This window comes from Eubalaena glacialis, chromosome 3, assembly GCF_028564815.1.
Source record: "Eubalaena glacialis isolate mEubGla1 chromosome 3, mEubGla1.1.hap2.+ XY, whole genome shotgun sequence".
In the NCBI taxonomy this organism is placed as follows: domain Eukaryota; kingdom Metazoa; phylum Chordata; class Mammalia; order Artiodactyla; family Balaenidae; genus Eubalaena; species Eubalaena glacialis.
Genome location: NC_083718.1, coordinates 194,359,017 through 194,371,883, shown reverse-complemented (window position 1 = coordinate 194,371,883; position 12,867 = coordinate 194,359,017). Strand labels below are relative to the sequence as shown.

Genomic DNA, 12,867 nt, shown 5'->3' with positions numbered 1-12,867 from the left:
CAAAATTCTGATTTCTATATTCTGGAGTGTGGCTGGATGTATTAAACAAATCTGATCAGAGCAAACCATTAAAAATACTAACTCTTCCTTATTTTTATTGAGCTATATTGTATCTTTTAAATGTTAAGATTTGAAATTCTTACTGTAAAAGGATATTTTCTGTTTCCTCTTTGGTGGTAGATCTCAGATAATTCCATTATCTTTTCTCAACTTCAAGAAAAAGTCGGCTAAAATGATGCTGATCTTTCTTTCCAATTACTACTAGGCTTTCTGAACATATAATTGGTCTTTTAAAAGGAAATAATTAGGCTCCATACTTAAAGTTGGACCTAGTATGCATCCCCTTTTAAAAGTTCATGGGTTCTGCAGTGCACCATTATAAACATCAGTGACAGATTGGGAGGTAACGCTTGAGAACTCTGCAACTATCCTACTTTCTACAGGACAGCTGAATGATACCTGGCTGTTTTTATCTTCAAATAGATGCTCTATTTGAACAGAGCATCTATTTGAAGATAGATGTTAGTGCTCTAACAGCCATAACCATCCCTAGGAAACACCTTTTTTCAAAATTAAGAACACATCACGTGCACTTAAAATACTTTTTATTATTGTTGTTAATACTCTTATTTTTAAACAAGTTTCCGGCCCTCAACTTAGCAGTCACAGTGGGGGAAGTGAATGCCACACTCTATACAGTGACCAAAAGAATGTCACAAAGCTAATTCCCAAAGTCAAGAAAAAAGGTACAGAAAGATGTCTATAAATTCTATGGAAACATTTGCTGTATAGTGAAGTGAAAATATGCTAGAAAACAAAATACTAGCAGAAACTAACAAAACACTGTAAGGCAATTATACTCCAATAATGATGTTTAAAAAAAAAAAAGAAAGAAAGAAAACAAAATCCTGAAAATAATGTACTAGGCCAAATACCTGGATCTGTAATTTCTACATCCTGGGCCAATTAAGATTCAATTTCAATCCAAAACAATGAATAGTCTGTATTCTGCAACCCATCTTTCCTTAAAAAGGTAACATCGCATCTGAAATCCAAATGATTAACAAAACTGAGCACACATAGCTACGTACTCTAATCTGGTTTTTAAGCTGTTCGGCCTCCTGCCGTAACTGGTCAAGTTCGCTCATCTTCTAATCTTAGTGCTCTTCAAAGCCACCTCAAAGAATCTTAGATCTGAAAGAGAAAAGCACAAAAAATTAATAAACAATGACTGAGTAATTTAATGAAGCAGGCGAGAAAAGGAAATTGAAATTCTGAGAGCTATGGTTTCATTACAAATCAGAGTACCTTTCTTTAGCATTCATAAGAAGGTATAAAATGCCTACAAGGGCTGGGTTAACAAAGTATAATTACTATTATACACAAGCTTTGTTCAATGACAACATCTAATAGACTATTCAAAAGGTGGTGGTGGGCTGAAGAAGGAAAAATCTGTTTAGAAGCAAGTTTCATGAAGGATTTGGGTTTCACTACAAACTCAAGAACCTAAGACTGACGTTCAGAATAGCTCTCACATGAAAACCCTGGGGTAGTTAGTTCAGGAAATAGAGTACAGCGGCAACCTGGCAACCCAGCACCTCAGAGCCATGTCAATGATCTTGAACCCATGACTGCCCAGAAGACATCAGAATGTTCACACAGTGATTCTAATTTTTCTTTTTTTTTGGCTGCATTGGGTCTTCTCGTTGCTACACGCGGGCTTTCTCTAGTTGCGGCAAGCGCGGGCTTCTCATTGTGGTGGCTTCTCTTGTTACGGAGCACGGGCTCTAGGCACACGGGCTTCAGTAGTTGCGGCACACGGGCTCTAGAGCGCAGGCTCAGTAGTTGTGGCGCACGGGCTTAGGTGCTCCGCAGCATGTGGGATCTTCCCAGACCAGGGCTCGAACCCGTGTCCCCTGCATTGGCAGGTGGATTCTTAACCACTGCGCCACCAGGGAAGTCCCACACAGCGATTCTAAAAAGACTCAGTTTGGTGTCCAACAGGCCTCTGATTCAGGACAACTTACTCTCCCACCAAAATGGGCTCTGGGATCCCAGGAGACTCAGAAGCAACACCGCAGTCCTTACAGGTACAGGCCAAAGTAGGCTCAGTACAAGCAGCCCTGCTGCCCACTCTTGACCCTGCCCCACCCCCAGGCTCATTAGACAGTATTCCTGAAATCAGGGTCAAAACACAATCATCCTATTAAACAAGAGACCTATTTTCCCAAGGGAATGTCGTACTTGGGGGTTGCATTTCTGACCAAGAACATAGCTGTTAGGTCAATCCTAACTATGACCAACCTATCACAAAGCTGAAGATACAATTACCAACATCTTTTAATCACTTAAGAATACAATTAGCCCCCACATGCAAACACAGCTTATGCAAGGGCCTCAATTTCCTATGCAAACACAGAGGGGAGAATTCTTCCATCACAGATTTTGTGTGAAAGTCACAGGGTTATTATAATAGATACCAGATATTTAATTAACAGTAATTATTTATTTTCTTAAAATGGAAACACATCTGGGGGAAATTATCTGGATGACCCAAGAAACACAGTTGTTAGTTCCCAGTCGAGATAAACTTTCCTTTTCTGTACAAAAGCATTCAAAATAATTGTTACATGGTCTATATTACAGAATACTTATTGAGAAAACAAAAATACCTTTCCCAATAAAAAGCATCTTTAAAAAGTATGTGTTAATAAGTTCCTGGTTCCTGCCCTCACCTGCACCCACCAGCCCACGTCTATTCACAGCCACAAAACGCCATTAGCTGCCGGGGTGGGCCGGGCAGGAAGCAGAAGGGGAAGTGCTGGGCTTCTAGAGGCATCAAGTCCCTCGGGCTGACCCTAAATGAAAGTCTGCAGAACTACCAGGAAAGGCCTAACGGGGTGGGGCCCTGACGCGGAGCTGAGGCATCTCGGAGGACAAAGGCAGGGTCTGCCACTCCAGCTGTCCGGGAAGGCAAGCACAGTGACACCACTGTTCCTAGAGGCATTACTTCAAGTGGGTGTTGTAAGCCCGGGCAAGCTTCGCCCACGCAGACTCCCTGGCGCCTCCCTGGACAAAGGGAGCATGGCTGGAGTTACCCTATGTGATAACCGGGCTAATTCTCTCTCTCGTTTTCATGTATCAAACTCTGAAGACTGCAGCTGATGAATATTAATGTATGAAATAATAACAGTGCCAAGAGAACACGAAATAATTTTAAAACAGAAAGCTGTGCCGATGCGTTTCCTGAGCTTATGGACGGCCCTGCATCCTCCCCGCCAACCCCGGCGGCCTGCTGCAGCGCACGTGCATTTCACACGTGCTCAAATTATACTATAAGGACAATCCGGCAGAGTTCGGGGCAGTTTTATCCCAGTAACACTCCCCACCCCCACGTTAAAGAATTGTTCTTAGTCTGTGGAGAAGCTACTTCATTCAATCCTTCCAAAATCAACGTGAAGAAAACTAACAGCTAATGTTGTCATCAGGTACACTGAATTAAACGGTTAGTTTTAGGCAACAAACCATGTATTCCGATCCTAATTTAAACACTAAAAAGCTAAGCTAGTATTTAAAGTAGGACAAAACCAACAAACTCCTAGGATCGAGATAAACAGAAAGAACTTTCAGAGATGCTAGGTGGTCTTTAGGTAAAGACCCAAATCCTAGTATTAGATGGAACAGCTCCTGAGATATTAAAATGAAATATTTTTTTAATTAGATGCTCTTTTTTTACATATTATAAAAGAATATATATTAATACATGATAATCACCCAGCTGTATTGCTTTAAACTAGAGAAATTAATTTATTGAAAACTTAACTATCTTTAAAATGAGAAGTTCCAATTCAGTTATCTCTCAAAATTTCAGAAGCAATAATACCAATACTTGCTGACTTTAATCTTTAGTCACAAGCAAAGAGAACAAAACCAGATCTATTTCTCTTTCATCATTAAGTAACATAAATTATTAATACTGCCTTTTGATTACGGCTCTCTCTATGATCAGTGTCCACATTCAAGTCTCAATCAGGAGACTCAAAATTCGTATCCGTTAATTTTTAAAGAAAAGGGTATTCATATCTCTACTACCAATAAAAATAAGTGTCCTGAAAGGCCCTTTTTGATCTCTACAGTCTGGTCAGAAAGAGAAACCTACTGGTAGACATCTAAAAATTTTTTTCAACTACATTCTTTATTCCACATGTTGAAGGTGTATTTTTAAAAATCCAATCTGGAAAAGAAGTTGTCTGCAGCTGGCCTCTCACCGATGGAGGGACACTCCAGCACGCTCACCTCTCCGTCGCCCTCTGGGCACTGGGGTTTGCTATGACGTGGCACCGTCCAGGACCTCCTCTGTGGGGCGCACACACATCCACGACGGACAGCCTCCCGTGCCCTGAGCTAACAGACACTGAACTGGCCTCACAGGATGAGTGTGAAGGGACCAGGCAACACCACCATCACACAAGACCAAGCGGTCAACACTCCCCCAAAGAGAAGTCGGCAACCCACGGACAGCAAGGAGCCTGCACACTCAGATACAGAGCGGGACTGACGGGAAGCAAAAAATTCCTAATTCCCACACACGAAAAGTTCGTCCCAAATGCTCTTCTGTGAAGATAACAGCAAATGAAATAGACAAGGTACAGAAAAATATATTTCAAATGATATTTCTCCTTTTGTGTATATAAAAAGAATAAACATCTATGCTAATGTAAGCAATCTTTTTTTCTATATACACAAGAAAATGTTAATGGCTGTTTTGCGGGGGAAATACACAGGAATAGGGGCAGCTTTGATTTTTCACATTATCATATATATATATATAAGGAAAAAAGACAAATTATATATGTAAAATTATATGTGTATATACATATATATATATATTTTTTTTTTTTCCAAAAAAGTTAACTGGTTATCTGGGCCGTTGAACCAAGAAGCATTCACAATTCTTCCTCCATACTTTTCAGTTAAAAAAAAAACTAGTAAATGTTAACCGTTTACTGGGTGAACTATTACACATCACTAGGAACAATAATGGAGATAGTATAAAAACCTAGAAAAATGCTCATTATGCTAAATGAAAAACAAATTTGTGTGTAATAATTTTAGCTATTTAAGAAGGCCAAAAACATACCTAATTTAAAAACACATGTAATAAGACAGCATTTTTGTTAGAATTATTGGTCATATTTTTCTCTTCATTTTCCAAATACTGGACATGCAGTTTATATTCCTTTGATCACAAAAAATGAATGTACATTTTAAAGGTCTTACTTACATGTAACTGCTTTTGCTGTTCTCTTCACTATCCTTAGTCCCCCAGAGCCTCTGAGAAGCCCACCATCAGGTTTACGTGGCCTGGGCTCCTTCTCTCCTCTAGGGCCAAAGTCACGGCTAAGCACTGGCCATGCTGACTCAGCGCACTGACCAGTCTAATCCACTAAGACAGGACCTGCTGAGAGTCTCACTTCTGTTCTTTATGACCCACATCTGCCACCAGCTTTTATTTACAGCTTGTTTTGGAAATACTTTCCACAGAAATTTAAGTATCTTAAAAGCAAGTATGTGAAGTGATCTGCCCCTACTTTAGGTTATACCCAGTATCTCTGTAAGTTAAAGTGTTAACATAATTTTTTATTTAAATATTTCACATTTGTGATATAATGTACTTCACGACTAATGCAGCACCACGCCCCTCTAATCAAGACCCCTGTAAAGTCTAGGAAGGACACTTCAAGGGCTCCCAGCGCCCCAGTTATTACCCAGTCACTAACAATGACACGGGCTAATATTAAGGACAAAATGAAGTGACAGCATCAAAATATAATTTCAGGTTCTGGTTTTGCCACACACAAGGACTGTGACTTTCACCCGCTCACTTTCCACTCTGGTCTGTTGACTGCACCACAGGAATGACAGCACCAACACCGCAGGGCCGGGAAGAAAACTAACAAGACAACTGTAAAGGGCTCTGTAAGCCCTTCTGTGTCATCAGTGATCAGACTACGAAGTGCACCCCCCACAGAGCAGTCGCCACGCACACGCGGGTTCGCGACCCACAGGAGGGCGGCCCGGGACGCCAGCCACCGGTGCCCGTGCTGCGCTCAACGTCCTGGGGCAAGAGCAGCCCCGCCGAGCACCCCGCGCCACGGGGGCAGGAGTCTGCCAACCTGCTCGGCCACACGAGCACCAGTACCAAACCTCACCTCCAGACAAAAGAGCATTCTGAGAGAGGGGAGTTTGCATGAGGGATCTGAATCAATTTCACCAGCTTTTCTGGTTTTTCTTCCATTCCCAAATCCAAGTTAATCTCCGAAATCGAGACAGCACAAGTCCAAAGGGCGATGGACAGCAGTCAAGTCCTTCCTGGGTCACAGCTGCTTTAACAAAACCCGAGCAGTGAGGGCAAATCCCCAGGGCGCGGAACAACGCCACCACACGACACCCGCAGGCTTCCCTGGCGTGGGAAGGTATATATACCCTGACAGATTTAAGAATAAAATGACGTGTCTGAAATTCGCTGTAAAACAACCGAGGAGGGAAACAGGGGAGAGCACAGAAGAACAAGTTTGGTCGTGAGTTGGTAATTGCTTTAGTTTGGTGATGGAGTTCCTTATACTATTTGTTAACTTATTATGTATTTCAATTTTCCATTAGAATAGTTTCTGTTTAAATGTTAGAGACCTTGAATCTTGATTTAAAATCCAAATGTACAGAGAAAACCAGGAAAATCTGAATATCGTCTGGGTATCTGATGACAAGGGGCTGCTGCTCTTTCATTCGGTGTCATAATGAAACTGAAGTCCTTAACCGTGAGAAATGCTTCTTACTTATGAGTGAAATGATATGATTTGGGGACTTCCTTTAAAACACTCTGATAGGAAGAAAGGAGATTAAACAAAACTAGCAGAATTCTGTTAGAGCTGGATGATTTCATAATATTCTGCCTGTAATCTATGTTTGAACATTCTCTTAATAAATTTTTTTAGAAGTCATTACTTCTTGGTATCGTTTGACTACATTACAAGCATGTATGAAATCTGTTCTGTATCTCTTAGTCTTAAAAATACAGGAGCACAGGGACCTCACAAGCAGATCGTGTTGTATTTTGACATGGATCACGCTGCCACGTTAGCCGGTTGTCTGTGAGAAAGAGTCAATCCCAAAAATTCCCAAATTTGTCTGAACAACTGAATGGTTGACCATGGAGGCTGGTATGTTTCAAAAGTGACAAAAAATTAAGTTTTGATGAAACATTACATCAGCTTCTAAGAAGCAGCAGATATCAGAATATTCAATACAAAGTAAACCGTAACTAGTTTTTAATATGGGTGACCAGCTGGTAATGGAGACTAAGAGAGGAGGCCTAGTTACACACAAAATTCCCGTCTGGCTCTGGATTAAAGTATCCAGCAAATTTTTACACGTTATTTTAAAACTGACATGTGTGTGTTACATTTTACTAGAATGCAATGATTTAAATAGTCTGTCCCCAACATCTAAGATACCTCACGAGATTTTCCTGTTTCTCAATTTTCTGATGCAAATTTTAAAAGAAAACTCACAGCCCCTCACTTAGTTAAGTGTTTACTGATAATGCACACATAAGACACTTTTACTTTTCACATTTTACATTTATGGACAATGTAGTATAATCGTCTTCTAAATTACTGTTTAACTCCAATTTAAGCATATCCCCTAAAGCACTAGGACAATGTAAAAAATGTAATCATTCTTACCAGAACTAAATTTATACAACGATCGTACATTAGTTCTGTAAATAGAAAAAAAAAAGATACAAGATATAATCTATACATAAAGTGAATTTACTTATTAGCCTTACAAAGGTCTGATCACTACGAGGCCCCCAGCTGATGTTCTATAAGAGGGAAGAAGAGTCTCACTTCCGTTTACTACCTTTTGAAAATAAAGGTTCTTATACTTTTCAAATCACAACAGAACCTACACATAACTTCATAAAGTCACTGATAGCCAAACGCCACATACACTCAAACTGAATTTCTGGGAACCCATGTGTCATTTTAGGAAATCCACGCTAAACCCAGACATCACGGCAGTGGAAAAGCCCCCAAGATGGTACCATGCTGGTGTCTTGTCTGATGCCCTGTGAATGGTTCCAACACCACTCCAGCACGTGCTTCCCTGATTTCCCAAGACCCAAAGCCAGTCCTTGAGTGAGTGGGGTCATAATAGGGTTAAGTGCATCCAAAGGGATTTACTGCCTAACGAAAAATCAAATATGTACCGGGACTTCCCCAGTGGTCCAGTGGTTAGGACTTGGCACTTTCACTGCTGGGCTCGGGTTTGATCCCTGGTCGGGGAACTAAAATCCTCCAAGATGCGAGGCGCAGCCCAAAAAATAAAAAATAAAAATTTAAAAATCAACCACGTACCTGAGAACAACAGGAAAGTACTCCAGCCCCATGGACAGATTGCAGAGAGCACAAAAAGTAAAAACCACATTTTTTGTAAGCCAGCTCCATCCTCCCTGATATTGCAGGTAGCAATATCAATAGCCGAAAATTCCGCAGTCTGTTCACCTAAACCCATCATTCAGAAGGCACTACTTAGTTTTACCATCATATGCAAACTATTTATGGTTGCTATGCAATGTCACATTTGAAAATTACTATAAAGAATTTACATTTCAGGGCTTCCCTGGTGGTGCAGTGGTTAAGAATCCACCTGCCAATGCAGAGGACGTGGGTTCCAAGCCCTGGTCAAGGAAGATCCCACATGCCACGGAGCAACTGAGCCCGTGTGCCACAACTACTGAGCCTGCACTCTAGAGCCTGTGTGCCACAACTACTGAGGCCCGCGCACCTAGAGCCCATGCTCCGCAACAAGAGAAGCCACCACAACGAGAAGCCCGCGCACCGCAACGAAGAGTAGCCCCTGCTCGCCGCAACTAGAGAAAGCCCGTGCGCAGCAACGAAGACCCGACGCAGCCAAAAATAAATAATAAATAAATAGATAAATAAATTTATATAAAAAAAGAATTTACATTTCAGAACACATTAAAACATCTGATAAGAAGTATGGTGCTGAAAGCAAAGCTGCAAACATACTGTTACTGTGCTGAATAATTTAAAACCCAGACTTATTTTATTTAAGCTATCATACGAATACTATTTCGTGCCTGTTAAGAAAAATTCTTGAACTAGAAGGGAACGTGTATCTCAGTCCACCTCACATTTCTAGCTAACAAAGTACCGGAGCAGGCCTAGAAGACCCAGGGGCCCTGGCAGCACGGACAGTGGGAGCCAAGGGAGCCCGAGCGGGCAGTGCTGCGGGGGGCGGGCGGGGGCTCAGGGAAGGCAGAGACCGCCTGCTGCCCAGCTCCGTGCTGCCCAGGGCCCAGCTCTGCCGGCTGCCACCTGCCTAGGAGTGGCAGGAATGTGCTTTCCGTCCCCCACCCCATTCCCAGCATCTCCCAGCCCCGCCCCAACACGCAGCCCCTGCCGCGTCTCTGCGTCTCCTCCACCGCGAGCCGGGCGCAGCTCAGGCTCCCCTGCTTCTTTCGAGGCTGTGGGATTCTGTCTTCCCACCTGAAGGCAGCAGCCAAGGTTTGTCCGTGATGTGAAAAGTGGGCCACGAGAGAGAAACCCCTACGGACAGGACGCATAACTACACCCTTGCTGACAGTGGGAGAGATGTCCTAAGCGACAGCCCAGGGAGCCGAGGTCTTGTTCTAGGTGAGCAGAGCTGCCTTAAGCTGCTCCTCTCAAAACCGTCAATTCAGACAGCCTACAGCTAGCATCTCCCCACAGAAGTTACAGAAAGTAAAAGCATGACTCATACTCATCAAAGTATATTAATTTCTTCTGAATATGTCTTGACTTTTGCAAAACAGCTCTGTGATTCTTCTGACACCCAACATCTTTGCTGAGCGGTTCTGCTGCGGGAAACGGGTCGGCCTGCCTGCGTTCCGACCAGGCGTGGCACCCAGGCCAAGTCCAGGAACTGGGGCCATTCTCCCTTTATCAGCAGTGCTCTTGGTTTCGCTCTACAAACCCCTTATTTGTCTTCCTCACCCCTGTCTACCGAGCATCTGCTGTGGACAAAAGACGCTGTGGCTCCATCCTCCGAGAGCAGAGTCTAAACGAACGACAGACGAGGCCAACCTCACAAGCCGGCTCAGAAAAGTCTATAGGGTCTCACCACTTGGATTCCTGACTGCTTCAAAATCACATAAAAGGTGATTCACAATCTACTCTGAGGTCATAGCTGACTTAGGACCCCTTGCCGTGTAATGTCACATGTGTCCTCACCACCCCCTAGGAGGAGGTTCAACCGATTGTCCACACAGTAAACACGAGGAAAAGGAGTCACAACCTACCTGAGGTTCACAGTCACAAACTGCATTGGCCACGGTTCTGATTCAGGCCAGCTCCAGAGTTAACCATGCAGGCCCTCTAAGCAATCCCTAACTGGCTAGAAATCGTCAAGGGACCACAGAAAGAAATTGCACTCCCTTAATCACCTGCTCCCACACGTCATTCCAGGAGGACAAGCTCTCCGACAACGACGCAATGGAAGTTAACACCTGGACATGGCCTTCTGCCCCAGCCGGGGGGAGCACTGTTTTCTTCCTAATGGAGGTATCCCATCAGGGGCAAGAGATCTTAGGTTCTCCACTTCTAGAGGCAGCATCTTAAAACTGCTCTCCCCACCAAAAAAAAAATTTCTTTAATGTAAATTGGTGCAGTCACTATGGAAAACAGTATGGAGGTTCCTTACAGAACTAAAACTAGAGTTGCCGTACAATCCAGCAATCCCACTCCTGGGCATGTATCCAGAGAAAACTCTTAATTCGAAAAGATACATGCACCTCAACATTCATAGCAGCACTATTCACAATAGCCAAGACATGAAAGCAACCTAAGTGTTGCTTAGGAACACTTAGGAATGGATAAAGAAGATGTGGTACATATATACAATGGAATACTGCTCAGCCATAAAAAAGAACGAAATAATGCCATTTGCAGCAACATGGATGGACCTAGAGATTATCATACTAAGTGAAGTCAGACAGAGAAAGACAAGTATCATATAATATCACTTATATGTGGAATCTAAAATATGACACAAATGAGTTTATTTATGAAACAGAAACAGACTCACAGACATAGAAAAGAAACTTATGGTTACCAAAGGGGAAAGGGGATGAGGAGGGATATATTAGGAGTTTGGGATTAGCAGATGCAAACTACTATATATAAAACAGGTAAACAACAAAGACCTACTGTATAGCACAGGGAACCATATTCAATATTCTGTAATAAACCGTAATGGAAAAGAATATGAAAACGAATATGTATATATAACGGAATCACTTGCTGTACACCAGAAACTAACATAACATTGTAAATCAACTGTATTACAATTAAAAAAAATTAAAACTGCTTGGACCATTAGTTCGAAAACTGAATGCCATTAGTTCAGGTGAGCTGCGATTCAGGTTTATGAGTTGCCAGGTGTCACCTCCAGCCCTCAGGCTCATAGGACCCAGTGCCTAACTCATCTCAGCTCCTACCCATCTCCTCCAATCAGCTCATCGCTCTAAGCAGGCGCTGTCCGATACAACGGGAGCCACATGTGGCATTCTTAATTTTCCATCAGCCATATTATAAAAGTAAAAAGAAACAGGGTTACATTAATTTTAATAATATATTTATTTAATCCAACCAAAAACGTTATTTCAACATGTAATCGATATAGAACAATTGTAAGTAGGCTATTTTGCACTCATTTGTCGCACTAAGTTTTCCTTAAGTTTTGTTTTTTTGGTGGAGCCATGCGGCATGCAGAATCTTCCCTGACCAGGGATCGAACCTGTGCTCCCTGACTTGGGAGTCCTAACCACTGGACCGCCAAGGAAGTCCACACTAAGTTTTTCAAGTGCAGGGTGTATTTATAGTTCAATTTAGGCGAGCCTCATTTCCAGTGCTCACCAGTCACATGTGGCTAGTGGCCACCAGCTATTGTAGTGGCCAGCACAGCACTGGGCCCTTCTCATCTCTTCACTCACACAGCAGGCACCCAACTAGAGGCTGCCCGACCCACTTCAGTATCCTCCTAAAAGAACAGGAACTAGAACTCTCCCCACATGGAACTAACCCGTTTCCCAGCTCAGACACTGAGCGAGATGAGGTGGTCTTCCCTGACCCCAGTATCACCTCCCCTACGTCGCCTTACAGATCAGCTCGCTCACCTACCGGATGCTGGCAATTAGGAGTGACAGCAGAAATCACAGTGGGAGGCGTGAGGTCCTTTGCAAGTGGCAGCTCAGGGAGTGGGATGGGAAGACAGGGCTGAGCCAGTGCCGGACAGCAGGTGTGAGTTACCCTCACCCAGGTCGCCTTTCCCTCTGGAGTCACAGGAAACGGCCAGTGACCCTTTCTCCTGAATCCTTCTGTCTGATGCACTACAAAAACCCATCTGTTCTTCCGTCCTGTTCTCCCGCTACAGCTGACCTTGCTTCCCAGGTCGAACACAGAGCCTAGTACATACCCCTTCAAACCCGTTGAGGCCACACAGGAAGTCCCACTTGAATGATTTCAGAGCCAAACTTCATACATAATTGATGCTATCCGAGAAGTGAATGGCACACACCCAGAAGGAAGGTCTAACTGGGAAAGGTGGCAGGGACTGGACATCAACTGCACACGACAGAGGCACCTCTGAGAGGCTGTAACCCTCAAGTGTGGGGGAAACTCTGCTCTCAGCTGTGCCTCCTGCACTCCAGTACGCAGACGTCATCTTTCTTTTACACTCACTTCCTGCAAACTACGACGAGCGCTACTGGGTCTCCTACGTGCCTCTGCCCGTCCAGCCGGC

The 12,867-nt window shown here is 43.2% G+C and overlaps 1 protein-coding gene across 3 annotated transcripts in view; it reads right to left on the bottom strand.

Annotated features, from left to right (window-relative positions):
• GNB1 (G protein subunit beta 1) overlaps positions 1-12,867 on the bottom strand; it is a 96,685-nt gene that overhangs the window by 25,423 nt on the left and 58,395 nt on the right. For all 3 annotated transcript variants that reach the window (XM_061185125.1, XM_061185123.1, XM_061185124.1), the window contains exon 2: positions 1,092-1,194. In XM_061185125.1, coding sequence (XP_061041108.1) covers positions 1,092-1,148 — 57 coding nt within the window. In that variant the 5' untranslated portion in view covers positions 1,149-1,194. The remainder of the gene's footprint in view (positions 1-1,091; positions 1,195-12,867) is intronic.